The sequence below is a fragment of the Lagopus muta genome, chromosome 10 (assembly GCF_023343835.1).
Source record: "Lagopus muta isolate bLagMut1 chromosome 10, bLagMut1 primary, whole genome shotgun sequence".
Taxonomy (NCBI): domain Eukaryota; kingdom Metazoa; phylum Chordata; class Aves; order Galliformes; family Phasianidae; genus Lagopus; species Lagopus muta.
The window spans coordinates 17,818,156-17,844,119 of NC_064442.1; the positions used below are offsets into that span (position 1 = coordinate 17,818,156).

Sequence of the window (25,964 nt, forward strand, 5' to 3'; positions counted from 1 at the left end):
CAGAGCTCAGAGCCTCCGTCCTTGCACAGAGAGGGAAAGGAAAGCCCTCAGCATCTCTCCACAGCACCAAGGGCAAGGATTCTTCTTTCACTGCTTCGCCTTTGAAAGCTGCCTGCCAAGATGTGAAGCCTACACATACCCAGGGGCACCCCCAGGCGTTTTTCTGCTGGAAAAAGGTGGGAGTGCCAGCAGAGCCTATTCTGCTTCTAACACAAGCCCCGGGCTCGCTGCAGGGCTCTGGGAGCTCCCTGCCATCAGGATCTCCATCTCCATGGCTGGGGAGTCCCGCATTCCTGCCAGCCTGCAGCGCTGGCGGCTCCGAGCTGAGGACAAGGTGCTGGATTTTGAGTTTGAGGTGCTGAGCGCCCAGTTCAACCGGCGTGGTCGCTATGCCCTGCGGCTCTCCGTGGAGAACCCACTGCTGAGGGACAGTGGGGACGGTGTCCGACTGCGCATTGGGGATGGGGACAGCGTGCCCACCAGGACCGGCACCACCGACACCGTGCTGCAGGGTCACCTGGGGGAGATCTGCGCCTTCCAGAGGAAGAAGTTCACCTTCACCCTGCCCAGAGGTGAGATGCTGGATGCCATGGGGATGGGCTTATATAGCAGGAGGCCCTACAGTGTCCACTGCTTCAGGGATGGGCTTGTGGCAAACAGGGACCCCTGGGTTGGAAACCTACCCCTTAGCACGCCCATAGCTTTGCTCCTGCAGCAAACTGTTGAGCCTGAGTTGGTCTCCAAAGCACCTGAGCAGGCTACGGCACTGGTGGCATGGAAGGGACACCAAGGCTTGACCCAGCATTCCCATCAGGTTACTGCAAGAACGACAAGAACCACGATGTGCGGCTCCACATCGAAGCCTTGCACTGCCCTGGGACCCTACTGAGGAGGAAGAGGGTGGGTGAAGCCTTCTTTGCCATCTATCCCCGTCCTGACCAGCCACGGCTGAAGCTCCTGGCAGGGCGAGATGAGGACTGGTATCGCTACAGCGCAGTGCTGGCCCTGCTGCGAGCAGGCAGTGAGCAGCCAGCCATGCACTGCGGCCGCCTGGCCTTCATTGCTGCCCTGCATGAGCACCGGCCACCTGCCCCGGTGTCTCCATCACCATCACCCCATGCCCAGGAGAGGGAACACCGAGCAGCAAGCACAGCCCCGTCACCTGCATCCCCAGCTGGGCCATCTCCCAGTGTCCCCTTGCACTCACCTGAGTCTGCCTACCACTCACTGCTCACTGAGGTAGGGAGCAAGAGGGAATACTGGCGTTGGGGTGGGTCCTATGGGGGTGGGAACTCAGCCCCAGGTTGAAACTTGACGATCTCTGAGGTTCCTTCCAACCCAAACCATTCTATGATTCCCCAGCTCAGCTCACTTCACCCTATTTCTCTCCCAAGCACAGGACCTGCAGCAGGGCTATGATCCCCAGCCCAAATCTCCTCACTCCCCCGGGCAGCCCCTGATGCACCACCCTATGGAAGCAGAAACCCTCCATCCCCACCCCTCCCTGCCCTGCCCTGCCCTGCCCTGGCAGGCTGGGAGCGCCTGGTTCCCATCAGCTGCAGCTGGAGCTCTGGGAGAGCTTGGTAATAAGAGGAATTTATTGCATAATGGTTATTATTATTATTATTATTATTAGGTTTGGTCTATGAGGAGGTGTGGGAGTAGAGGAAAATGATTAAATCTGAAAGAATGGGTTCTAGAGTGAGTTGGTGTTGGGGTTGCCCCTACAAGCCTCTCCTCACCCGTAGGTGCCACAGACTGACCCTGTGCTCAGCTCCTCCCTGGATGTGCGGGGTGATTCCATGTGTGAGCAGCCTTCCTCTTCCTCCTCCTCTTCTTTGGGGCCACCACTGAGCTTCCACCTCTCCTCACCAGAATCCAGCCTGGACCCAAGCCCGTGGGTAGTACAGGTTAGTGCAGAGCATGGAGGAGATGCCATGGAGGAGACCTTGGATTGGGATGCTGGGGAAATGGGAGAACAGGGCACCAAACTTTGGGATTTTAGCCCCAGAACGCAGCTCTGTGGTTGGAGGAGCCAGGCATGGTGTCAGTGAGTAAAACACTGACCACTGGCATATGGGCTTGTAAATCTTGAACTCTTCATCTCCCAGCTCAGATGGAGACTTCTGGAAACCGTCAGCATTAACAAAGCAGCAGGCTGCACTTCTACGGGGTGCTGCCAAAAGCTGTGCAAACAAAGGGAAGCGGATGGGCCCTGCCCAAGGGGCATCCTGCTGGGAGCACATCTCTGCTGGGAGCAGTTCACACCTGTGAAAACATCTTTCCTGGAAGCTGAGATGCAGATGGGGCCAAGTCTCATGCTCTGGGGTCCTCCCAGTACTCCGCTTGCATCCCAAAGGCTGTTTTCCATGGTGGTCCCAAAGGCAGTCCCATCACTGCCCCATGGCAGCCCCGAAGGCAGTCCCAAAGGCTGTCCCATGGCAGTCCCAAAGGCAGTCCCAATGGCAGTCCCTATGGCTGTCCCAAAATCCCAACACCTTGCACTCCCATCCCAATTAGTGAAATATTTACTGGGCAGAACCCGTGATTAGTGAGGCTTGATTGAGTTTGCTCAGCACATGTCTAGTCAGAAAAGGCGATGGCGATCGATAGGGATGGGAGCGGGATGGGGGCTTGAGGAAGCACCGATGCAATCCCCCCTCAGTGCGGGGCCCCTGGGGGGAATGCAGCACTCAGCAACGATCAATCACCTGCTGCTGATGTCAGCATGCAGGCATTTGCCAAGATGGGTTTTATTTAAAAATTAGAAGCTGAGAGGCGGGGGAGGGCTGACTGCTGGGAGGGGATGAGGTGATGGCAGAGCCCTTTGCTTGTTGTGGGGTGAGGGGGGACAGTGGCCTTGCATGGTGCCTCAGTTTCCCCTTGAGATCATCCTTATGGCAGGGCTGAGTGTTCTGGGCAGAAGGGAGCTGGGGGGGGGGTGTGGAAAGGAGAGTGCATTGTTGGTGTCCTCGTCACGCAGAGAAGCTGATGTATGGGCGCTGAGCTCCTCCCAAAAGGCCAAGGCACGGCAATAACAATTTTCTCATCTCCCCTCAACCTGTGGCTAATGTATTCCTCGGCACGAAGTGAGAGGCTCTGCTGCCTGCTCAGGCACCTCGAGCACGTTGCAGGGCCAGACGGTCCCTAATTGTCCCAGGGTTTGGGCACGGCACCTTGCAGCTCGCTGCATGCTCCCAGCCTGGCCATTTCCAGCCACCCTCACAGCATGTGCTCAAGGCCATGGGCGAGCGGTCGGGCTGGGTGAGTACAAATCCCACAGCATCACCCCCAGGGATTCCTCCTCCCAGCCAGGCGTGGGGAGATGCCAGCTTTTGGAGCTCTTCTTGGCAGACAGAGCTGGTTGCCAGCCCATGAAGGTGTGTTGCCAGGCCAGCTGGCAGCCGGGCACCCATCCTGCCACAGCAATCTGTTGCTCTCAGGGCACGGGGATCACAGCCTTCCCTCCCCATGCATATGGCCACTGGGAGCTGCTTTAGGGGCTGCAGTTGGATCATTTTTGCCCACCTATGGCAGGGTTCCTGGGATGTGGATGTGCGTGCCACGTGCCCCATCTCGCTGAGCGATGGATGAAAGCTTTCCTCCCCGATAAAAGCTTCTGCCTTCCCCTCACCGGGGCTGAGCTCTCTGTTAGTGGGTGATGGATGGCACGTGTCTCCCGTCTGTGCCCCGGCCACCTCGTGTCACTCATCGTGGTGACAGCCAGGGTCATCCCACCTCCAGGCTGAAGAGAAGGGCCGCGAGCTGCTCCATTCACTGGAAACCCAATGAGGCTGAAAAAACAAACTTTGCCGGCAGGGCGATGAATGACGCCGCTCCGGCGAGCAATTTGTCGGCCTTTGAAAGGCTGTCAGGATGATGGGTTCATCGGGGACTTCACAGGCATCCTCCGGAGGCTCTGCGTCCCACACCTAGCATCGTGTGTCCAGCATCCCACAGCCAGCATTCCGTATCCCACACACAACATCCCATGCTCAGCATCCCTTGTTGAGCGTCCCATGCCCTGCGTCCTGCTCCTTTGAGAGGCACCAGAAGGGAGCTTAAGGTTGAGATGACCACGATGCTGACGCCAAGCCACCCTCCCTGCATTGCCTTTGTCCTCTGACAATTGATTTTTCCCCAGTAATAAGCAATCTCCCTAAACTCTGGGCATTGCAAGGCTTTGGGTCTCCCACCCCGGGGAGCTTTTGAAGCACGGAAGGGGGGAGATTTTCTGTTTCCTAGATGGTATGGAAATCATACATTAGGATGCTGGAGCTGCTGGGGGGAATTTCTTGGTCCCAATACCTTGTTTGCATTTATAGAGATTGAGATGAGGTCAGGAATCTGGTACGAGCAGAGCAGCAGTGTGTGCTTTCTCAGCTCAAATGGAGCAAAGAGCTCAAGGCAGGGGCTCAGTGGGGATAAAGGGTATGTGATTCGCTCATGTCCAAGCAGGAGCCCTTTGGGAAGCGCCTCGCGTCGACGTGCGGAGCGAGCGGTGTCTGCCAGCACTAATTCCTGCAATTTCAGTCCTCGTGTCCCTTTAAGTGTCAAAACGTCTGCCTTTCTGAGAAAAGCAAATGGGGTTAAAGAGAAAAAAATTGCTCTGCTTTAAGAGGAAGGGGGGAAGGAAATTGCGCGCGTGGCGCTGACAAATACAGAGAGTGTAAAGCTCCCCTAATGGAGCGGGAGGGAGGCTGGGCTGCCAGCACGCTCATTATGTGCCAGGTGAATTGGGAGTTGTGCTGCAGGAATGGAACCAAATGGCTTCAGCAAACGTTGGCCCATAGGGATCCCCCTGCCCGGAGCAGGGATTGTCCTGGAAAAGGATGTGATGGGAGGGGGGGCCCCAAACCGCCCTGTGATCTCTAATGAGCACCTCAGGGTCCCCTCAAGGCGGCATTGTGGATGCAGAATGGCAGTGGATAATGAAGGAAGCGATGCTGCCGGGGTCTGTGGGGCCAGGGATGCCCTCTGCATGTGGAAGGAGGATGCTGTTCCATCTCCCCCCCAGGAGTAATTGGGTTTGGCCGCTTCCCCAAGCTCATTCCGGAGCTGCATTGCCTTCCTCACTCCACTCATCAGAGACAGGCCGGGGCCTGTGCCATGCAACTCGGCATTAATAGAGCCTAAATGAGATTTTGCAGCCCCAAATGTGATTAGCTGCCTGCTGTGGTGCAGGAAGCGGGGAAGGGCCGGGGATGGGTGGCACCAGGGTCAAGGTTGCGTGATCCCTCCCAGATCCGCTCCTCCCGTCCCTCCGTGCTGCAGGGGCCAGGGGATGAGTGACATAGGCTGCAGAACATCAGCTTTTGAGGGGTTGGGACCCCCACAGCTCCACGCGGTGCCTGGCCCCACTTACACCATGCTGCAACTCCATTGCCATAACCACAGCACTCAGTTAAAGCCCAACGCTTTATGCCTCGCAGCGTGCTGAAAGGAGCCTGGGGAGCCATCGGGGAGGAGAGCTCACACCGGCCCCAGTCCATCTTCCCACTGTTGTTTTATGGGGTCTCCAGGGGCAGATAAAGCTGTGCCATCCAATAGCTTCTCATAAATCACCTCTGATGCTGCAGGGGAGCCCCAGTCAAACTGAATGCAGGACCCCATTCTGCGTCATACCACTGGCACACCTCCCCACTTTGCAGCATGCCACGCATGCACCAACCCCTCCATCCCCTCCCCAAGCCACTCTGGGCCACGGGTCCATGGGTTCAGTGATGCTCCAGCTCCAAAGCTCCAGGCTGCAAACTCCATCAGCCAGACGACCAAGGAGCATCCTGACTGCTGAACCCTTCCAGCTGGGTGTTGTAGGGTGGCTCATTGTGGCACTGAGAAGGACTGGGGGTATGGGCTGGCAGTGTGCTGTTTGCAGAGCCCAGCGTGGCTCACACCTGCTATTTTTAAATGGTTTTGTCACTGTGCTGAGCTTTCCTTAGCTGTACCATTTGTGAATTTTCTATTAAAATCAACTGCTAATTATCACCCCGCAACCGTTGCTAGAGGTAAGATACAATAGATTTTCCAGGAGACGTACGTACAGGCGTTGGCAACAGAGATGTGTGCTGGAATACCTGCTGTGTTATCCAGAATGGGGGAAAAATGGGAAAACATGAGAAAACAGCCCAAAAAACAGATGCCAGTCCCTCTCCGTGCTCTCTGAGCCACCTCTTTTGGGTGCTGCCATCCACCCCATGTGTCTTTGTGCAGCGAAAAGAGCAGACAGGGGGGGGTCATTTGCCATGGGGAGTCCTTTGGTTCCACCCTGCTGAAGCCAGCACGGTGCTCACAGCGGGGTGGTGACATGTGAGGGGTGTAGGACGAGGCAGCCCCTCGTTAGGGACCGGGGAGCTGAAGCCACGTGTCGGTTGGGATCTGCACGCAGAGGCTCTGAGCAGCCCGCGGGGCGGAGGGAAATGTTACAGTGCATTATAAGCACCGGGGACATGGGGATGGGGAGGGGGGTTGTCTCTCACATGCTCGGGGTGTGAGCGGCAGAGGGACGGTCCCCCCCTCCATGAGGAGCAGCTTGCGGCCTCTCCGTGCCTCGTCGCATCAGCTGGTGTGAATTAATTGGGTGGGGAGGGGAGAGTGGGGAGGGGGGGTTGCCTGCTTCTCCCCTTCTCCGAGAGCTGGGCTGGAATCCCAATATCTGCCAAGTCCATGTTAACACAACGTGGGGGCAAAATGGGATGATTTACCCACACTGTTAGGTCTGGGAGACCGTGCTTGGGCTGCAGGATGTGGGTACCATTGCCACCATCACCCACCTATCATCACTTTACCCCCTGTCTAGTGGAGTAAGACATTCTACGTGGCCACAGTGTGTTTTTTCCAGTGGAGAACCTCTCTGGGAGCTCCTTGCCGGGACATAAATCCACACGTGGGGCATTGGGAAGTGAGCGTGCATAATATTGAAAGCCAAGAGTGATGTCAAAGCATTCGGCTGCTTGGTTTTTGGGATGATATCATAATAAATAAAAGAGTGTTTTGATAAATAAAACAAGACGCCCGAGCAAGGAGAACTGCATTATGCATGTGCCAGGGGATGCAATTAGGCGGCCGTGCTTTGGGTTGGGCGGGCAGAGAGGGGCACAATGCAAGGGCTGAAATTTTGCTGGGGGAAATTGCTTATTTTATTCCCCAGGCACCTTCCCCACAGCAACACCACCCAGTGAGTGCAGAGATAGTGCGGGATGTGGGGCTGGAACCTGGGATTGTCTGCTTGGGATAAAGCAAAGAGCCAGGAGCAGCTTTACGGAGCTCTGCTGTGCAAACAAACTGTTGCTTGCTGCGTGTTGTGCAGAAACACCGAGCCCTGCAGCCCCTTCATCACCCCATCCCCATTTCTTGCACCCCCTCATCAACCCTGGTAAGTCCCAGGCAGGAGTTGTCTCTATTTCCATAAACCAATTACTCCCAGATAATCTCAGGAGATTTAAACATCAATATCCTAAACGCCAGTGCGAGGGTTGGTGCAGGTTGGTACGTCTCTCCCTCTCCATCCTGGTGCCGCTCCATCACAGCATCGCCATGGTAACGGGAGAGTGATGGAAGGGGTGGGGGGGGGAGGATTCGGGATGCAGGACACATGAGGGGCCTTTTAGTAACCATAGTGAGGGAGGCAAGGCAGAAGGGAATTGCTGATTGTTTGTCAGGGTGCTCGCTATGAAGGAGGGCAGCGTGCCTCCGCGCAGAGGTGGGTTTATCTGCATTGAAAGGAGCTGGTGGGAGCTGGATTCCACCCGGTGCATCACCCCAATGAGATGGGAATGGGTTTGGGATGCTCTGCTCCCACCCTGACCTGCATGCACACTGATATATCACTGCTGGCCGCCGTGCTGCAGGGCTGACCTTGGCAGGGGCGGTGCAATTAGTGGCACAAAGCCTGCTGCCGTCACAGTGGGATGCGGGGTGAAAAACCCCCGTGCTTCTTCCTTTCTGCACTTCAGCAGGGAGAGAAGAAACTCAAGGTCGCTGCTGAATGCTGCTGAGCTACCCAGCAGCAGACAACCCCACTCACAGCCTGCTGCTGCCCTGCCCCTTCCATTGGGAAGGTTTTTTTCCCCTCCACTTCACAGCTCTTGAATGCTCTCATCCTTAGGCAAGTCTATAATGAAGGGGGCCCGGAGCAGGCGGTTCTCACCCTCCTCCTCCTCCTCCCAGGCCTGGCTTCATTCGGACCCCGAGCACGTTGCTGGTGAAGCTATCCCCCATAGAGCTCATTACTGGAGAGCTGATTTTCCTGCAGCTCCATGCAAATTCCCACCTGCCCAGGCTGCCCAGCTCAGCTCCACATCCCACAGGTGGGCTTTGCTGACCACAGCTGCCCCAAAACGGAACAGCAGGAGAAGCATGGAGAACATGCCCCTTGCAGCAAGGGGCAGCAAGGGGCAGCGAGGGGCCATCAACCCCATCCAACCCCATCAATGGGGCAGTGAGGGGTCACTGAACCTATCCCTGCTGCAGTGGGGCAGTGGGCGGCCAGCAAAACTATCCATGCCCCGGTGGGGCAGTGAGGGGTCACCAAACCCATCCCTGCTGTAATGGAGCAGTGAGGGGTCACCAAACCCCAAGGAGGTGCTCCAATGCTCCAACGAGGCAGTGAGGAGCCACCAAAGCCATCCATGCAGCAACAGGGCAGCGAGGGGCCACCAAACCCATTAACAAGAAGAGAGGGAGGTCTCTCCCCCACCAGCCACTTTCCCACTGCCATGTCCCACCAATGGGGCATTTGTGACGCTTTCGATGACACCACTGCAGCCTTCATGGTCCCCATCCAAGTCAGGGTGTGAGCAATGGATGCTCCCGCAGACAGGTGCCCAAAAGCAGAGGGATTCACCCCAACCCAGCCCTGATGTGGGAGACGTGCCACAGGGGCGAAAGCAGCACAGACGAAGCATTATCAGGATCCGCAGCCCCTATGGCTGCAGTAATTATTGCTCAGCCTTGTTACGTGCTGGCTTTAATGACAGCGGTCGTTAACATTCAATCTCCTCTCTTCCCGTCAGCCCCCTCCCCATCCCTTCATCATCAATACTGTGGATAATTAGCCTCTGGAGCCCGCAATAGCCCTTTGGATAAAAGGGGCTGTGCACGCTGGGGTCAGGTGTTCAGTGCATGGCACAAGATCACACCTCACCCATCCCAAAGAGCCCAGCGGGTGGGGGCTGAGCATCCCAAATCCCCTTATCCCCCCTTGGAGCTCCCCAGAATATTCCAATCAATGGTTCTCCCATCAGAAAGCAGCTTTTGGGGATGCGCCCCGGGGTTGGCCAAGCAGGAGTTAAGGCTGGTGCCTCTTGTCAGGTTGGGGGAAGGGAAGGCCTTGATGGCAGCATAAAGAGAGGGCGGTTTTGCCTTCCATCAGCTCCTTCCTTTTTTTTTTTTTTGCTGATAAAAAGCATCGCTTTGCGCTTGTCAACTTGTAGAGCGAGCGGCGGGGGCAGAGCTGAGAGAAAGGCAGGGGGGCACGGGGGCATACAAAGGGCCGTGCCATGGGGCACCCATTGGGTGTCACATCCATCGGGATGCGCCCGTGTCACCCCTGCTGCGAGGAGGGGATAAAGGCAGGGAGATCCCAAAGAACGGAGCTGAGACCCAACAAACTCACTCCGTGCTTCCCAATACCCCTGTTGCCAGGGCAACAGGATGCTTCGAGTGACGGATTTGGGGGCACCCAAGGAGGGCATGGCTCCCCCCATCCCGCGTGTTTTTTCTGTGTCTGAGGAGCAAAACGCTGCGCCAACACGTTTGGAGAAGCCCATAAATAAAATATGACTTAGGGGAGGCCGGCCGAACGCCCAGACACCCGCGAGGCTGCGATTTCCCATCAAACCCTCCGGTGCATTTCATTCACCGCAATAATTGTTGGTTTCTCACCCCAGCCCGCTCTCATGCAGGGTGTGCGGGATGCAGGAGTGGGAGCAGAGCGGTTGCCAACGCGGGCTGATGGCACTCGGTGGCCCCATGCAGCGTGTCACCACACCTGTCCCTTCCCATCAGCGTCCGCATGCAATGTGCTCACCTCCAGCAGCCAACACCTCGCTTATTTGGGGGAGGGGGAGTCGGGGAGAGCAGGGGGATGTGTGCCCATCTGGTTAACCCCTCCTTGCCCAGCTGGCTATGGGTAAGCTGCGCTGAGCTGAGCCCAGCCTCCTTGGCTACCTCCATCTCCGCTCGTGCCAATATTTAGGGCTGCATCACGGAGAAAGAAGGCTGCCCCTTCCTTCTCCTCCTCTTACTCCTTCTCCTCCTTCCAGGCTGCAAGGCTCTGTGCCAAGCCGTCTGCCCGCATCAGAGCATCAGATCTGATGCCCTGCAGGGAGTCTGTGCTGCCCCAAGCACCTCATGCACACCCCAAGCCTTGGGTATCACCAGCATGGGGACAGACTGGGGAACCCCTTGGCACAGCAACCCAGTGGGAAGTGATGGCCCCACTCCATAGAAACTCCCCCAAACTTCCTGTATTCAGAGTGGGTTGCTTTGAGGCGGTGACAGTTTCCCCTATCCTTCATCATTTGTGTCCCCCCCACCACGAGGGGAAGGTTTGCCAGCAATGGGGGGAAAGGGGAGAACCCCACTCACCCTCAGCCTCGAGCGATCGATCCGATGGCTGCGGCTGACCCTGAGCCCCTTTGCAAAAATAAACCAACAACCAAACCAACCAACCCTAATATCCATAAAGTTAATTTCTGGTGATTTCATTGCCCCCTCCCCAGGGAGTCCCTGCTGCTGGCTGGGGGGATTTGGAGCTGCAGCCCGGGGGGGTCAGCAAAAAAGGGGTCTGCGTCTGATGAATTATTCACAGGGGTGTCACTAAGTGCAGAATTAATCCTTTTGCTTCCAGCTGGCTGCTGCACTAAATTATCACTCGCAGTCATGCGGGAAAATGCTGCGGAATTCATTTAGCTGATTATTGTTTTGATCTGGGAGCCCATCCTCTCTCCCTTTCCCCCCCCACCCTCTCCTTGGGAAGAGCTGGATGAGGGAACAAAAAGGAGTGCAGTACGGCTGTGAGCTGGTGGGCTGCTCCGGATCGGCTCGGCTTTTTATATGGAGTGCAGCTAAATAAACCCTGGGCATATGTGCAGCCCTATGTGGGATGCTCAGCCCTATGGGGGGATAGCTTGGCTGGGGTGTCCCCGCTCCCCCCAACCTCCTAGCAGAGCACAAATGGGAACAAAAGATCTGAGACAAAGAAATCAAAGGCTGGGCCGGAACGTGGCGTGTTAGTTGAACGAAGGGGAAAAAGTCTCATGGTGGAAAATTAAGCTGGCTTTGCACAAATGGAGGCACACAGTTCCCCTTCCTTCTCCCTTCCCCGCCCCAGCTGTGCCACCTCGCATGGCGAATGGGAGTTTGGCCACGCAGGGCACACACGTGTGCAGGATGTGAGCTGCTGGTCCCAGAGCGCACGTGGAGATACCCTCCTCCCCGGGGGGTTAATTAATCACCCCTCGTGATTAATCGCCCTGGTTATTGAACACCTCTTTTTATTCATCGCTCCCTATTTATTAGTCACCCTTGCTGGTTAATTGTGGCTCCATCAGCGATCGCTGTGCTTCCCTGGGCACGGCGTGGTTGTGGCGCGTTTGACTCGCGGCGGTCCAAACGTCACCAAAAACAGAAGGCAAAAGCCCACCAAAAATAAGGGGGAGGGGGAGGGAAGGAAAAGGAAAATCCAGCGCTGTTATTTTCCAGGCGACGCCAACTCAACAGGCTGCTTAACCAGCCTTAATTTATGTAATTGCTGCCATTTAGGAGCGGGAGCGGATCGGTGCCTGGCGTACCGATCGTCGCAGCGCCAGCGTGGCCGTCAGCCCTTGCATGTCAATGGGTTTCTGGGTTTTGGGGTAGTGCTGCTGCACGGCCAGTGTGGACTTGTGCCATGGGGACGCTTTGATTGACGCCTGCCCGTGATGGGATGGGGGAAAGCCGTGCAGAAACAGGCAACGTGTTCGTTAAGGGGGAATTGGTCGCCTGCCGCCCAGCAGCCCCAAGGGAGCGTTCGGGGCAGCGCTAATTGAATTAAGAGCACGAGCTCTGCAGCGAGAGAGGGCTGGGCAGCAGCTGGACGCCAGCCCCGGTAATTGCAGGCGGACCCTAAACTGTTGCATTTTGCATGATTCCGGCCCTTGTGGGGGCTTTTGATGCTGTTTGAGCTTTGGGGAGCACGGAGCGCTCTGCATCCTCGTGGAGGATGATTGCTCACCTCCAGGAGAGCAGCGGGGAGGTGGGAGGGCAAATCAGTTGGGCACGGTCCCCAGGGTGCTCGGCATCACCTCGTGGGCTTCACCACTCCGCACAGCCCAAAGCCAGGCACGCAGCTCCGTCGTTCCCTCCATTAGCGGCGACTTCCCCCATAACCAGATTAGTGGCGAGTCCATAACAGCCAGCCTGGCGGGAGCAGGGCAGGGGAAATGAGGGCAGAGAAATCACATTAAGGCCGCCGGCAGTGTCTGGCACTGCTGCCTTGGGCTCCCCCCAAAAGCAGAGCTCACCCAGCTCCATAGCATCACCCCCGTGGCAATGTGTGCCCGCACCACTTTCTGTCTCCTCACTCCATCCCGAATCCATTTAGCGAATTCTCCCCTATTATCGCTGCATTAGGTTTTAAGACCCCAGGCACCTCCATCTCCTACTTTTCAGCTGCGCAGGAAAAAAAAAAGCAGCTGCTCTCCTCCTCCCAGCCCTTTGTATTGATAAATGGAGCTACGGGGGGAATTCAAACCCAGCCCTTGTGGCGCTAATATTTCCCCATACCGCAGCCAGCCGGCTTTGCCATAACAGGTCCTTACAGCTCCGCTCTGTTCCTTCAATAGCAGGGGGAAGGCAGGGGGGCAGCGGGGCCTGCAAAGGTGCTGGGGTTGGGGGGGATGCTCAGGGTAAACTGGGGTCTTGCTGCTGGAATTCTGGGTCTTGAAGGCTCGGAAGGATCCTCGTGTCATTGTGAGCTGAGAGGGGTGGGGGTGTTGCAATGGGCAGGGGGCTGCAACGAGGGGGGAGCTGCAAGGGATTTGGGTGCTGCAAGGTGTGGAGGTGTTGCAGGGGGTGGGGGTGCTGCATAGAATGGGGGGCTGCAAGGGAATGGGGGTGGCAATGGGTGGGAGGGCTGCAAAGGATGGGATTATTGTAGTGGGTGGAGAGCTGCAAGGGCTGGGGGTGTTGCAGCAGATTAAGGGGCTGCAAAGGGTGAGGGCGTCGCAACAGATGGGGGGATTGCAAGGGTGGGGGGTTATTGCAAAGGACGGGGGTGCTGCTTAGAATGAGGGGCTGCAAGGGGTGGAGCTGTTGCAATGAGTGGGGGGGCTGCAAGGGGTGGGAGTGTTGCAAGAGATGGGGGTGCTGCATAGAATGGGGGGCTGCGAGGGATGGGAGTGTTGCAGTGGGTGGGGGGGGGGGGCTGCAATTCAGGTTGAAAAGGCAGAAAGAGAATTAGCAATGAAGAAAAAACGAATAATACACATATCATAAAATCAAAAGAAAGAAAAGCTATTTATTTTTCCATCCAACCCACTGAGCTTTATGGCTCCCCTCCCGTGCCCAACCTAACGGGGTGCTGCCATAAAGGAGGACGGCGGGCGGGGGGCTGCCACCAGCCCACCCTGCACGCAGGGAGGGGGGCAGATCGGATGCTGCAAGGTGCTGGGGGCTCACAGCCATCTGCTGACAGCCCTGCCGATGGGGGCTGACACCCTACTAATGGGCCTTGCGTGCAGTGGCAGCGACATGACAGCCCCGACGGCGCGGCCGCGTTGATCACAGCGCTGTCACTTCCTCACTGCTGAGCCCTGAGATCAAACCTAAAGGCTTTTGCTTGTACATGCCAGGGGGAGGGCTCACCTTGAATGCCTTAATTATGGTGGGGCATGGGGAAAGCAAGGCGATGCAGGGCCCTGGCAGGGAGCACAGTGCTAGCTCGGTGTTCACAGTGCGGGGCTGGGGCTACGAGGTGAAGGGATGCTGCAGAGATTGAAGGGGCTGCAGGGGTGATGGTGCAGTGAGAGGTGAAGGTGTGGTGGTGCAGTGAGAGGTGAAGATGCTGCAAGGAATGGGGATGCTGCAATGGGATTGGGGTGCTGAGAGAGGGGGAGATGCTGCAAGCGGTGATGAGGCTGCAGAGTGGGGGCTGCTCTGAGGAGGGAGGATGCTGAAAGGGATAAAGATGCTGCAAAGGATGAGGGTGCTTCGAAGGATGAGGGTGTTGCAAGGGGTGAGGGTGCTGCAGGGGAGTGAAGGTGCTGCAAGGGGTGAGGATGCAACAAGGAGTGAAGATGCAGCAGGGGGTGAAGATGCTGCAGGAGAATGAGGGTGCAGCAAGGGGTGAAGATAGTGCAAGGGGTGAGGGTGCTGCAAGGCATGAGGGTGCTGCAGGGGGGTGAAGGTGCTGCAAGGGGTGAGGGTGCAACAAGAGGTGAGGATGCAGCACGGGGTGAGGTTGCTACAGGGGTGTGAAGATGCTGTAGGGATGTGAGGGTGCAACAAGGCTGAGGATGCTGCAAGGGGTGAGGATACAGTAAGGGGTGAGGATTCTGCAGGGGAATGAGGATGCTGCAAGGAGTGAGGGTTCAGCAAGGGGCGAGAATGCAACAAGAGGAGGGTGTAGCAAGGGGTGAGGATGCAGCACGAGGTGAGAATGCAGCAAAGGATGAGGGTGCTGCAAGGAACAAGGATGCTGCAAGGAATGAGGGTGCTGCAGGGGGGTGAGGGTGCAGCAAGGGGTGAGGATGCAACAGGGAGTGAGGATGTTGCAGGGGGGTGCAGGTGTTGCAAGGGGTGAGAATGGTGCAAGGGGGGGTGAAGGTGCTGCAGGTGCTGGGAGGATGTAACAAGGAGTGAGGATGCTGCAAGGGGTGAAGGTGCTGCAAGGGACGAGAGTGCTGCAGAGGGATGAGAGTGCTGCAGAGGGGTGAGGATGCAACTAGGAGTGAGGGTGTAATAAGGGGTGAGGATGCTGCGGGGGAATGAGGCTGCTGCAAGGGGTGAGGATGCTGCAAGGAATGTGAAGGTGCTGCAGGGAGGGTGAGGATAGAACAAGGAGTGACGATGCTGCAGGGGACGGAGGTGCTGCAAGGAGTAAAGATGTAACAAGGGGTGAGGATGCTGCAGGAGCTGCCGGAGCTGCCCTGGCCCTGCCGGCCCCGCATCCCGAGTGCCACCTAGTGCCCGCCCCGCTCCACTCATCCCGCCGCCCGCCGGGACCGACACCGAGCGGGGTGAGAAGACGAAACACCAGAGAGCAGCTCCGAGCTGCGGGCGTTGATGGATCGGTGCTCCCCGCAGAGCTGTGTCAGCACACGGGGTCGATACGTCAGCAAACAGGAAGATCGATGGGACCCCGGGCTGCCCCCCGTGCTCCGCAGCAGCCCCCCAAAGCGGTGCCGTGGTGGGGCGGCTCCATCCATCGCTGCTCCGTGTGCACCTCCTGGTCGTACATTTCAGTATGATTCAGGGGCTGGGAGGGTTGGGGACCCCGCTGTGGGATCATTGCTTCCTGCAGCCTTATCAGCCCGGAGCAGGCAGCAGTGCAATGCTGACATCCCCTCTAAATGGGGCTCAGCTCAGATGAACGCCTTCGATCTGATCCAATTAACTCCCAAATTGAATAGCGATGCCCCCATCCCCAACCCCCCCCCCATCTCCCAGATCCCGAGTTCAACCTGGGTTCAATCAGATTCACCACCTCGTCCACACCTGAAGCTGCACGCTGTGCTGCTCCTCCACGTGGGGAAACTGAGGCAGGCTGCAAGTACTGGGAATGGGAGAAATTCCCTCCTGATGGCTTCGGAAGCTTTGCTTCCCAAAAAGAGGCAAAACAGAGGAATTTTCTTTCTAATCTGCCTAAGTCGCCGCAGCAATTTCTCTCCGATAAGCAAATCTGTGCTTTATCCCCTCGTCAGAACAACAGTGGAGTCTGGATTAGTGCTTGTCCAGGGATGTGTTTATTGGGGTGGGCAGGGGGGAGATCTGCAGCTCTATGAGCTCTGGGCTCATCAGTGAAACGAGTAGAGGCATCCTCAGCCCACAGGGAGAGCAGGGATGAGAGTGAGTGCCGAGGGAGGAATCGATGCCAGCAAACTGGGGGCATCAAAGCATCTCTGAGCGACTTGTTAAGTAAATATGTAAAAAACAGAAAGAGGGAAAAGAACACAAAACTTGGCCTAAGCCGATAGGGGGAGGAAGGAGGAGGTGTGTGTGTGTGGGGGGGGGGGGGGGTTGTGTCTCTTCGGGGTGGATGAAAGGCGTGCGGGACGGCACGGCGGGCAGGGAAAGCTTCAGAGGATTGTAAATGATGGGGGAAAGAAGGAGGGAAAAAAATAAAATAAAATAAAATAAAAATCAGCAGGAGTTTCAAAGCCTGCGTGCTTTCAGATGTGGCTGCGCAGCCTTTCATCCCAGACCCCTGCAGGAAGGAGAGATGTATGCATGCGTGGTAGGAAGCATGTACAGGGGAAAAGGAGAGCAAATACCCTTAACTCTGCCCTTCCCTGAGGTCCCAGTGTGGGACGTGGGAGCGGGCAGCCCTGTTCCTCCCATGCCCCATCCCCATTGCTGGCTGCTGCTGGGATAGGTGGAGGCTTTGGGGCGAACAAGTGGGAATGTGAGCGGTGGCAGAAGGAGATGCTCAGAGGTTGGGGAAGGGTCTCCAGTCCCCGTGCATTATTGATGGAGAGGATAATTGCATGCTTCCTACAGCTCTGTGATGAAAAATTCATACCCCGGGATGAGGCACTGAGGGTCTCCATCGACCCACACCGGCCCCTTTGTTTGCCAGCACCGGGGGGACGCGGAGATGGGACACACACGTCCCTTGCTGGATGTCCCCTGCCATGTGGGGATATGGGGAGCAGAGCGTGGGTTGAAAACCCCACAAATTCCAGCTGGAGATGTGAGCAGCATCTCAGCTCCACTTCAGCCCACCCCAGCATCGCTGCCTGCGGATCTGAGCGGGCCGCAACCCTCAGAAGTTAATGGAGTGCACGGAGATCCAAGGCATGGAAATGAGGTGCCATCACCAAAGGGCTGCCTGGGACCTGCCACCAGATTGCCTGCGTGCTGGGAGAAGGAGATAAGGCAGAGGGGGGCTGGGTGGCTCTGGGGGGTGTCGCAGCCACCCTGCTGGGTTCTGGGGACAAACTGCAGCGTTTTTGCCCTGAACTGGGGCAGGGCTGCCGCAGGAGGGAGCCCGGCTGGGTTGCTAAGAGCAGCGCAGCGTTGTGTTGTGGTGACAGCAGGGATGCCATCAACACCGCACACGACTCCGGGCTCTGCTCCGGTGGCAGCCGCAGATGCCCAGGTTGGGAACAGCCCCCAGGGGAGGTGGTGAGCGCTCCCCCATTTGCTGCATGGCTCAGTGGGGCCGACACGGACTGCTGGCACTGATGTCCCCTTGCAGATCCGCCGTGACGCCGTGGCCCTGCCGCCAGCTGATGCCGTGTCCAACATCCTGCCCAGAATACAGCAGAGGTATGGGGCACTCAGTGATGCTACGCGGGGTCCCCTGCATCCCAGCTGGGAGTCAGCCCTGGGTGTCCCCCTGCTCTCTGCCCACAGGTCCCAGGATGTCCCCCAGGAGCAGGTGAGCGTGCTGTGGTGACACCCCCAGGATCCTGCTTCCCAAGGAGGGGATAGGTCCAAGCACAGAGCTGCTGCTGTCCTTCTTCCATGCAAGGAGCAGAGCCCTGCTGTGCCGGCACCCCAAGGCCACTCGGTGCTGCCAGACCCCCCCGGGCTGCTGTGGAAGGACATCCTCAAGGCTGAGCTTTGGCAGGGATACAGGAGGCTCAGCTGCCTCCTAACACGCAGTCCTTCTGCTGATTATTCTCCTTTTGGCACCCACTGGTGCCATGGGACAAAGAGGTTCTCCCCCCCCCCCCAAAAACGAACTTGGTGTCCATCCCTACCCAAGAGCTATCCCTTGATTTCAGGGGGTTTATTTCAGCAGGCTGAGGGTTGGGATGCTCATGCAGATGCAGCAGCTTCATGCTGTCCTCCTAGAGCTGTGCCTGGTTGTTTGTCCACCCAAACAAACCCGACCTTGGGCAGGTTCCCCCCCCCCCCCAGGAAAATATAGGGCCATGTGCTGCCCTTGCTCCCATGGCCACCGCTGAATGATCCTCATCCTCGTCCTCCTATGTGGCCACGGGGAGAGGCCAGGCAGGGGGAACAGGAAGGGAAAATCCCTGCTCTGGATCTGTCTCTCCAGCACCTGCTTCTCTGGGGAAATGTTGCACTGTCTGTCCATTAAAACATACCCTGGTGATAGTTCTTCCCTCATAGATGATGGAATGTCCTCCTGCCCAGAGTCTGACTGACAGGGAATGGGAAGCTTGGGATTACGCCCAGCTATAGCACTTCTGCAGCCCTTAGGAGCAGGAGAGTTGACTTTCCCTCATAGGGTGACAAGAAGAGAAAGAGAAATGAGGCAGAGGCTGCAGGATTTGCTGGGGTTGAGGGGTATAGGGAGAGGTGGTGGGTGGAGAGGAGGAGGCTTAGGGGTGCAGGATGGATAGCAGGGGAAGTGAAGGATGGGGAGAGAAGGGTGGATAGAGGGAGAGGGAAAGGGTGAATGGATGGAGAAGAATGGATAGGGAAGGAAAGAGAGAGTGGGTGGATGGGGAAGGGAAGGGAAGGGAAGGGAAGGGAAGGGAAGGGAAGGGAAGGGAAGGGAAGGGAAGGGAAGGGAAGGGAAGGGAAGGGAAGGGAAGGGAAGGGAAGGGAAGGGAAGGGAAGGGAAGGGAAGGGAAGGGAAGGGAAGGGAAGGGAAGGGAAGGGAAGGGAAGGGAAGGGAAGGGAAGGGAAGGGAAGGGAAGGGAAGGGAAGGGAAGGGAAGGGAAGGGAAGCAGTAGGTTGATGGATGAGTAGATGGATGAAGAAGGGATGGAGGACAGATGGAGAAGAGGAGGATGGATGAGTGGAAAAGGCAAGGATGAGTGGATGGATGGAGGAAGAGGTAGACAGTTGGAGAGAAGGATGGATGAGTGGACGGGTGGATAGAGAAGATGATGGATGACCAGAGAACAAAAGAAAAGGATGGATGAGTAGTTGGAGCACAGAAGGATGGATGGATGGATGGATGGATGGATGGATGGATGGATGGATGGATGGATGGATGGATGGATGGAGAAGAGAGGTTGCAAGAGGGCAGATCTGTTTGTTTCATAGCCTGCACTGGTGGCAGGGTACCAACTGTGTGCTCCGTGCCAGCAGGAGGTGAGCAGGTACCGCCTGGCGCTGAGACGCATGGCGGGTGACCTTGTGTCCCTGCACCAGCGTGTCACCAGCCTGGAGGTGGAGAATGGACATCTACGGCACAGCCTGGCTGGGCGTCAGGAGCCGGGCCGTGCTCTGCTCGCTGATGGGGACGTGGATGTCATGACCCGGGAAGAGATCCTGGACCGGTTGGGTGCGTGGTGGGGAAGGGCAGACGGTGGGAGAATCCTCTGCTTGGCACAGTGGAGGGGTCTGTGCTGTCCTCCATGTGCTGAGAGTGTGGCGTGGGCTCTTGCAGCCACCCTGAAGGGAGAACTGGTGTCCAGCACAGCGGAGATGCGGCAGCTGAAGGATCGCGTGCAGCGGCTGCAGAATGAGCTGATCCGGGTACTGGGATGGGGATGGGGAGGGAATGAGGTGGAAGCCTGGAGCCATACAGCAGGTCCTCTGGGAATCCCCCACGAGGCTATCTAGCCCTCTGCCATGCTTTCCCTTGGGGTTTTCCCTTTCCTTCCTGCAGAAGAACGATCAGGAGAAGGAGCTGGTGCTGCTCCAGCGAGCCCACAGACAGCAGCAAGCTGCCCTGCGGCGGTGCCGGGAGGAGGTGGCCAGGACAAAGGGCCTGGAGGAGATGGTGAGGCAGCAGGAGAAGGTGAGTCGTGGTGGGCTGGGGATGCAGGTGTGTGCACCCAGCATTGGGAGCCAATGGGACCCATAGTCCCTTCCCACCTTTCTGTGAGTGCCACCACCACAAGCAGTTCCCCCCCCCTTGGAGACACGGGGGCGTGCCTGTTCCCTCCTGCAGGTGATCAGGGTGATGGAGCGGATGTTGCAGGAGAAGCTCTCCAAGAGTGCTGAGAAGCCAGCAGGTGGGCATCTGTCCCTTCTGGGGCTTTCACCCCACAGGGACCAGAGTCTGTGCCTCCCTGTCCCATGGAGGACAACACAATCCCCTGTGACTCCAAATTTCCATCCTGCAGGTGAAGCCCCAGCTGGGGAGCTGCACGCCCTGCTGCTGGCTGAGAACCGCCGGCTACGGGAGGAGCTGGCAAGGCCCCCACGCCCCCCATCACCCCCCAGCACCCCACAGCTCCCACAGGGCACCTTTGGTGGCACAGAGAAGCTGTCCCTGTTGGCCAAGCTAGAGGAGGCACAAGCCCGTGGGCGAGCAATGGAGAGGCAGGTGGGCATCACCAGCACCCCCAGATCTGGGGAGGCTCAGGGTTACCCCCCCAGAGCAGCCTAATATTGGTCCCTCACAGCTGGAGGAGGCAGCGAGAAGATGGGCACGGGAAAAGCAGGAGCTGGGCACCAGGCTGCTGGAGCAGGACCACGGCTTTGGGGGCTCAGCCTCACGCCTTCTGCATGCCACTGCCTTGGTGAGCATCCTGGAGGGATAGGAATACCCTGCAGTGGGGCTGGCAGCTGTTGGGAGGAGCCCCACCTCACATTTTGGGGGGGTTGCCTCAAATTTCCCAGCAGACATGGGGAAAGTGAACCCCAGTGTGGGTCTGTAGACCTCTGAGAAGTGTTCATATCTCCCACCAGAAATGGCCCCCGGAACCCACCTTACCCCCCAGGAGACCCCGGACCCTGGACCCGCTGCCCTAGGGGGTCTCCCTAGGGCAGGATGCCGGAGACACCCAGAGACACCCAGAAATTCATGCTCACAAGGATCTGCTGCTTTTGGTGCAGAAAATACAGAGCAAATCAGTGGCGAAGCAAAATGGGAAGGGGACAGCCATCTGCCCCATGGCGTAAGCAGGGCTGGAGCCAAGACTGAATGCACTGAGCTGATGGAGGTGTCCCCCAAGCTGGGACCAACTGGAGACACCCCATGTCACTCCTGGCGCTGGAGGGGCCGTAGTGTCAGGTAGATGGGTTTGTCAGGGACGAGGATGAGGTCGAACTTGGTCCCAACTTCCACCGCCCGCTTGGTTTCAATCTTGAAGTTCTCCAGGATCTGGGTTGGGAGGAAGGAAGAGCAAGTGGGGGACGGTGGGGATGGATCCTCCCCAAGTCCCTTCCAGCACAAAGGGCATGGATGTGGCAATAACACACATGGATATGGCATTTAGGGGCACAGATGTGGAATTTAAGAGACAAGGCACGGCACTAAGAGAGATGGTTGTGGCAATTAGGGACGTGATTTAGTGACAGGTAAGTCAAGTTAGTGGCTGGGTTTGTGATCTTGGAGAATCTTAGTGATCCAGGAAGTCTTCTCCAACCCAGATGGAAAGTCTTTTCTAACCCAGCTGATTCCATGACCCACCCCACCCCAAAACCCAGTGCTCACATGCATGAGGAAGAGCTGCATCTCCAGCTCGGCGATGCGGCGACCCAGACATTGCCGTGGCCCAAATCCAAAGCTCAGCCCCTTGAAGTGCTTGGAGCCCATCACCAGCCAGCGCTCAGGGTTGAACTGCTCCGGCTTGGGGAAGACTTCAGGGTCTCGTCCCATGGCATAGAGACCAACCTGCACCAGCGTCTGGGAGAGAAGGATCGAGCCTAGGGGTTTGTGCCCACATCCTCCCCACTGCCACCCATTAGTGCCCCACATCTGGCCCAGAACAAAGCAGAAGGGGATGAGGAAGGACCTGGTTTCCCCTCTCACCCCATAGCCCAGGGTTCACCTTGGGGGGGATGCGGTAGTCCTGCAGGATGACCTCCTGTGTGGTGTACCTCTGCAGTGTCACTGCCACCGGGTGCAGCCTGTGGGTTGGATGGGGTCACCTGGTTGTGGGACATCTGCATCCATCTGTCATATGGGATGTCCATCCCACCGGCTTCCCGTGCTGGCACAGAAAATCGGGGAGAAAAAGGAGCTGTGTGCTCTCCTATTCCCCGCTGCCTTCCGGCTACCTGAGCGTCTCCTTGATGGTGGCTTTGAGCAGTCGGATGCTCTTCAGCATCTTCACCCTGTCCCCCTGTGCCTCCTGCTTGGCCGCCAGCACCTCCTCCCGCAGCCGCTCCTGGATGCCTGGGGACCGTGCCAGCTCCAGCATGGCCCATTGCAGAGTCATGGAAGTCTGCAGCAGGGCAGAGCTACACTCAGCACCGTGCACTGTCCCATTCCCACCGCCAAAACCCTGCCCGGTGCTGACCGTGTCCACGCCGCCCGCCATCATCTCGGTGACGCTGGCCTTGATGTCATCCAGGGGCAGCTTGTCCTGCACCAGGAGGCTGAAGAGGATGCCTGTGTGCTCCTCGGTGCTCTTGCGTTGCAGCCGGATGTCCCGGTAAACATTTTGGATGCATTTGTCAGCTGAGGAAATATAGGAGCATGGGCTGAGTGCCTGCATGCTACCCAAGGCTGCGGGGCTTTGTGGCTGGGGTGGTTCCGTGGAGTCACAGAGTCAGAGATTCATCTGTCTTGGAAAGGGCTTTCCATACAGACTGGAAAAGATCTTTAAGACCACCAAGTCCCATCGTTAATCTGATCTGCCAAGTCTTAGTGCCACCGTGAGGGTGACGATTGAATGGCAACCTTTGCACGTTGCTGCCACATATTGGTGGCTTTTTCCGGTAGAGCTGCTCATTCTTTAGACTGGGCTGGGTGAGCAAAGCTGGTGGGACGCAGCTGTCTCCAAAACCAGCTGTCCCCCATCTCTGCCCCCCCGGAGGCTGGTTGTTGTCCCAAGTGCCACCACCTCCCTGACCCTGCTGCTCCTCTCGATGCGATGCTCACTACGGCTCATGCTCCTGCATGGTTCCCCACCACTCCATCCTACAAGCTCCTGATAGGCTTCCTAGCTTTAGTGGCCCTGCAGTGGCCCCGCTGACCCCGAGATGGGCAGCTGGATGTGGGAGAAGTTTTCTGTGCCGGTGAGATGAAGATGAGCTCTTAGGATTCCCATTCCCCCTGGACAGCCCATGAGGAGCATGGAGGAAGAGCACTCACCCTGTGTGAAGATGGCATCCCAAGCGTGCACGTGGTCACGCCATGTCTTGGCGTTGAGGTGGCGGAGCAGGGCAGGCGGCACGTAGAGCATGGGCGAGGTGGTGTGGAACATGAGGGTGACAGCATCGATGAACTGCTGTGCCTCCGGGTCCACAAAGTCCTGCAGCAGCCCCAGGCGCTCCCCGTACAGCACGTGGCACACAGCTGCAACATGGCACCCATCAGGGGACCCAGACTATGGGATCCCGACTGCAGGCCCTCCGCTACAGCCATCTCCAGGCTTCCTGGAGGATTTTGGCATCGCGGTTGAGTAGGGTTGGCCATAACATGCTGAGCTATCATTAGATGTCGAGTTGTTCCCTACTTGTTTGTGGACAGTACATCCCTGAAGACCTCAAATCTTTGGGGGAGAAGCATCCCTAGGGATGGCAGCACACCACCCATCCCAGGTGCACTTTGGGGGTTTCTGGGGGGCACACTCACACTCCAAGGCGAAGCGGAAGAGCTCGTGGCTGAAGTCGGCCGTCCAGCGCTCCCGGCCGCTCTTCTGCACCTGCGCCCGTGCCCGCTGCACAAAGTCCTCGCTCACCTGGTTCAGCAGGGGCACGAAGCTGTCCACCACCTGTGGTGACAGAACCTCCTTGTTCAGGGTCAGGCGGTCCGAGCGCCAGGCCTCCCCTGTCCTGCGGAACACAGGCAAGGGTCAGAAGTGTCCCCGAGGGCGCCATCCCCATCCCACCACCCTGCGGCTTCCCACCACCCCCAGCGCTTGGGGTTTTGGGCCACGGGGTCTTGTTTTTGGGGGGTTCCCATTGGAATCCTGAGATCTCATCTTTGAGGTTCCCACTGGGGATGATGTGGGTGGAGAAGGAGCCCTAGGGTCTCATTTTTAGGGTTCACACTGGGCTTAGTGGAGCCCTGGGGTCTTGCTTTGGGGCTTCCCGCTAGGGGTGATGGAGGCGGTGTTCTTGTTGTTGGGGTTGCTGTTGGGGGGATGATTTTTGGGTTACACTCACTTGAGGAGCACGCCGTAGGGCTTGTTGCGGTAGTCACGGTACGCCACCCATGGGGGCACGCTGAAGCGCTCGGGCAGCATCCCCTCTGACTTGAAGAGCGTGGCTGCGTCGCGGGGGCTGATGATATTCACGCTCTCGTAGACACCCAACTTCTCCCTACCACCATTAGGAGTTTGAAATATAATAGGATTTCAGCCTAAAGCAGAGCAAATACACATATCCCACCTTTCTCCTCCCTGAATCCCCAGTTTGCTCCCCGTCACAACCCCACGGTGAGCTCAGAGGGGACCCACGTCCAGCCCATCCCTGTGGCACCAAGGCAGCTCAGCATCCCTTAGCTCCCTTCCCCCTCAGCACCCTCACCTGTAGATGGGCCCAAAGCGCTGGAACTTGCTGGCCATGATGTTGTGCACGTTGTGAAAGCCGCCCTCCTTCCAGAAGTGGTACAGGTTAAGCCAACCCGTTCGCCATTCACCCGGCACCTGATCGAAGGGCCGAGCTCCTGAGGGGCCAGGCAATGGGCAGTGGACCCCCGCGAGGGCTGGGATCCCTCCAGCACAGCGGCATGCCTGAAAGCTGCCCGCTATGGGTGCAGCCCTGGAGAGCATGGGAGCGGGGCGAGCACACGGCCGGGGTGACCTCGCTCTTATCCCTGAATCCTGGGCTCAAGGCAAGGAGCTGTTGCCCGCCTCCAGCACGTCACGGGGCTGAGTGCTGGCGAAATGCCCCAAAAAGGGTTGGGATGTGGGGCAGGGGGTGGCCTTGCTTTGGGGGACAGCGCTTGGGGGAGCTTGCTCCTGCCCCGCGTTGATGCTGATGCTTGGCCATGCAACCCCAATAAAAGCCATTCCAACATAAAAACAAGTTGCCCTGCCTTCAAAATGTTTTGCTTTCCCTGCAAAACAGATTATAAAAGTGCTTGCAGTGCTGCTGCTCCCCCCCCCAACTCAGCTTCAGAGGGCACAGCCTGCAGAGGTGACCCTGAGAGGCTCCTGGGTTGACGGAGGGCTGGGAGCAGCCACCCAACGGGGATTTGCTGAGTTCCCGAAGTGGGGACTCGGCGGATTTTTTTTAGTATTTAGTTTTATTCAGCCCCTATTCCTTCCACTTCAGGAGCAAAACCGCTGAGCCCAGCGCTGGGCACCGGGGGGCGCGCCTGGCCCATCCACTGCCACCAACAGCGCCACCTGTCCCCCCCCGACACGCGTCGTCAGGTCCTCCAAGCGGACCCTCCAAAAAATGCCCCTTTGGGGACGTTTGGACCATCGGTTCCTATTGCGTATGGCACCTGGGTGCGGGAAACGCAGTGGTTTGGGGTCTTTGTGAAAAAAGAGGGGGCTGGAAATGGGGCTTCCCCTAAGGGAGGCAGGGCTGTGATCGTGTTTTCCTGTGGTATTGATGGTGACAAGTGGGACCCCCCATGGCAAAGGGGCTCTTCCCCATGACACTTATGTAGGATGCTTCCATCCCGACGTGGGCATTTCACTGTCACTTTCCACCCATGGGGCTTTCTTCACTCTGCACCCCTATGAGCAGGATGACTAAGGACCACCCCATCGCACTTCCCCCCCCCCAAAATCACACTGTACACAGTGGGAGATGCTGGGAAATACCCAATCTGGGGGTGAAAGCCTCGCCTCCACACAGCCCACAGAAGCCAGATGTGTGGAAAACCCCCATCGTCTCCCAGGGATCTGGAGCATCCGGTGCTGGGAGCGCAGTGATTTATCACAGGAGAGGTCAAACTGCTGCCCTACACCAAAACTACAACTTATACTCTGACCTGAAGTCGGGGGAACAGCATTTTCTGATGGGCTTTTTGCTTCTTG

The 25,964-nt window shown here is 57.6% G+C and overlaps 2 protein-coding genes across 2 annotated transcripts; one reads left to right on the plus strand and one right to left on the minus strand.

The window, feature by feature from the left end:
• The first annotated feature begins 1,166 nt into the window (after positions 1–1,166).
• On the plus strand, positions 1,167–20,829 carry CCDC33 (coiled-coil domain containing 33). The gene is made up of 11 exons (XM_048956514.1): positions 1,167–1,239; positions 1,749–1,910; positions 17,402–17,472; positions 17,560–17,584; positions 19,216–19,411; positions 19,517–19,605; positions 19,739–19,870; positions 20,024–20,087; positions 20,199–20,401; positions 20,481–20,597; positions 20,767–20,829. Exons 2-11 carry the CDS (start codon positions 1,803–1,805, stop codon positions 20,827–20,829), a joined length of 1,068 nt encoding a protein of 355 aa, XP_048812471.1. The 5' UTR covers positions 1,167–1,239; positions 1,749–1,802.
• A 49-nt stretch (positions 20,830–20,878) lies between these two features.
• Positions 20,879–24,817, minus strand: LOC125698117 (cholesterol side-chain cleavage enzyme, mitochondrial). The gene is made up of 9 exons (XM_048956035.1): positions 24,499–24,817; positions 24,136–24,291; positions 23,603–23,802; positions 23,120–23,323; positions 22,323–22,483; positions 22,081–22,247; positions 21,852–21,930; positions 21,515–21,706; positions 20,879–21,181 (listed from the first exon to the last, which is right to left on the minus strand). The coding sequence occupies exons 1-9, from the start codon at positions 24,741–24,743 to the stop codon at positions 21,059–21,061; spliced, it is 1,527 nt and encodes a 508-aa protein (XP_048811992.1). The 5' UTR covers positions 24,744–24,817; the 3' UTR covers positions 20,879–21,058.
• Between the last annotated feature and the right edge of the window lie 1,147 nt (positions 24,818–25,964).